Source organism: Halictus rubicundus, unplaced genomic scaffold, assembly GCF_050948215.1.
Source record: "Halictus rubicundus isolate RS-2024b unplaced genomic scaffold, iyHalRubi1_principal scaffold0071, whole genome shotgun sequence".
Lineage (NCBI taxonomy): Eukaryota > Metazoa > Arthropoda > Insecta > Hymenoptera > Halictidae > Halictus > Halictus rubicundus.
This window is the reverse complement of record NW_027488612.1, coordinates 813,846-815,779: the sequence shown is the minus strand read 5'-3', so window position 1 is coordinate 815,779 and position 1,934 is coordinate 813,846. Positions and strand designations below refer to the sequence as shown.

The 1,934-nt window shown below is 37.1% G+C and overlaps 1 protein-coding gene across 1 annotated transcript; it reads right to left on the bottom strand.

Annotated features, from left to right (window-relative positions):
• Positions 1–400: 400 nt before the first annotated feature.
• Positions 401–1,331, bottom strand: LOC143363612 (uncharacterized). The gene is made up of 2 exons (XM_076804177.1): positions 1,120–1,331; positions 401–882 (listed from the first exon to the last, which is right to left on the bottom strand). Exons 1-2 carry the CDS (start codon positions 1,152–1,154, stop codon positions 600–602), a joined length of 318 nt encoding a protein of 105 aa, XP_076660292.1. The 5' UTR covers positions 1,155–1,331; the 3' UTR covers positions 401–599.
• Positions 1,332–1,934: the final 603 nt, after the last annotated feature.

Genomic DNA, 1,934 nt, shown 5'->3' with positions numbered 1-1,934 from the left:
CTATATTTTTTACATAATTTTTTTTTTTTGTTGATTTTTAAGACAGAGCCGGATAAGATGGTCAAAAGTGCCTCCAAACCAAATTAATTTTTAGTCGTACTGTTATGCCGCAGGAAGGGGTAGATGAAGAGTATCCTCGAATAAACTCCAAACTCTTCCAGCACAACTTAGGTTTATTTGGGAATAGGTCGCCAAGCAAGAATACAAGCGATTTTGTACACGACGAAATACTTTGTAACAAACGAGTCGACTGACGGGCTACTTGTAGCTTCTTCTCTGTCTCTGTCTCTGTCTCTGTCTGCGCCCTTTCGCAGGGCCTTATATAAGAGTACAACTATGGAAGTTTGGTGGGGATGGATGACACTAGCCCTTAGAGATAGGGAATGACGTGGAGGTCGGAGTTTTCGCAGGGTTGGACTTTAATCTGAAATCTCTGTACCGGTGAGTAATTTTGCCTTAGTCTAGTAGATGAGAAAGCCCGTGAGTTCTGACTCATCTATTTGTCTGACTTATCTATAGAGAATAGATAAGTCTGGTAGTCTCGCATAACATCCCCTTCCTTATTTTAAAAGAATATACCTTGGTAAGGTATGTTCTTTTTACAAGATTGGTTTGAGTACGGTTTTACGCTTTGACGGTTTTACATAAATTGGTACGGGTTCGTCGCTAACTTCCTCGACAGTGAATGCTTGCTCATTTTGAGGTTTTGATGTGAACCTGACAGAATACTGAGGTGACGGTGTCGTTACATTTTCGTTATAAACGTGGGTACCTCCTGTATTGAAACAGTTTACATACTGATTGCAAGGTTTGAAGCATAAACTTATGAGTTTCCAGACTTTTAATTTGCATAATACATATAATAGAGCTAGTAGGATTAAACTAACGTTGATAATTTTAAGTGTGGTCCAGATGGTTTCGGTTCGCGTCGCGCTTCTTACGTGCGTGGCTATGTTATTTGCGTCTCTAGATATTTCGTCCAATGATTTGGAATAAATTTGCAAGTGCTCTAAAGATATGTGATGAATTAAAATATCTTCTTCTTCTTTACACGTTTAGAGTAAAGTTGTATCCAGATGGGATTTAGAATTTTGATGATGGATATTTGATATTTCCTACTTTCTGGGAATATATGAATTGCTTGCGCTATACATTGGTCTTGAAATGATGAAGTGAGAACTGGAGTCGTTCTTTCACAAATTCGGATTTTCTCGAAGATTTTACATTTGTGAATATCCATAGACTCGACAGGGCTGTAGTATTTAGTTGTGCTGTCTAGTAGTATATATCGAACAGTTATGCTAACTACATACATTAGTTTGTCCCGAATAAGGGGGATTGGTACTAGTTGATAAAGGTTATATTGTTCTGGTTCAAGAGTTGGAATTTTCATTTCAAAGCAAAGTTGTGTATCATGTAAGACAAAAATATTAACTTCGATGACTCGTTGATATAGGAAGGCTGATTCTTTCGTGGCAGGAAATAGCATCCTTTCAGCTCCAAATTTGGATTCAATGCTTTTTAGAATTGTTACTAAGTCTACTGAATTTAGCAATGTGGGGTCCAATTTTCCTTGGATTCCATTGTTGATTAAACTTCTGAGTTTGTGCGTTAATTCCCCGTATTCAGTTACAAGTTCAGATAATAAAGTTGCTGTACTGAGTTGAATTTGTCGCTGTTCTATCTTATCTATAACCTGATAGATTGCTTCAGTGGTTACATTTATGAATGATTGAATTCTATCACGATAATTGGAAAAGTCTTTAACAATGCCTTTTACAATGGTTGTTTCTTTATCTGGGTGTACGGCTAAACTTTTACTATCTGTATAAAGTTTATCAAGTTCCGAATCGTAATATTCGGCGTCCTTTTGACTAAGGGTTCCGAATAATACATTGGCTAAATCTCCAATGGGATTCAACCAACCACGTTTT

What these genes read in the sequence shown, in the direction of transcription:
- LOC143363612 (XM_076804177.1), bottom strand. Translation starts at nt 1,154, where the DNA reads ATGTATAGCGCAAGCAATTCATATATTCCCAGAAA. An exon ending in AATTCATATATTCCCAGAAA is followed by an intron (nt 883 to 1,119) that starts GTAGGAAATATC and finishes TATCAACGTTAG; the next exon opens with TTTAATCCTACTAGCTCTAT.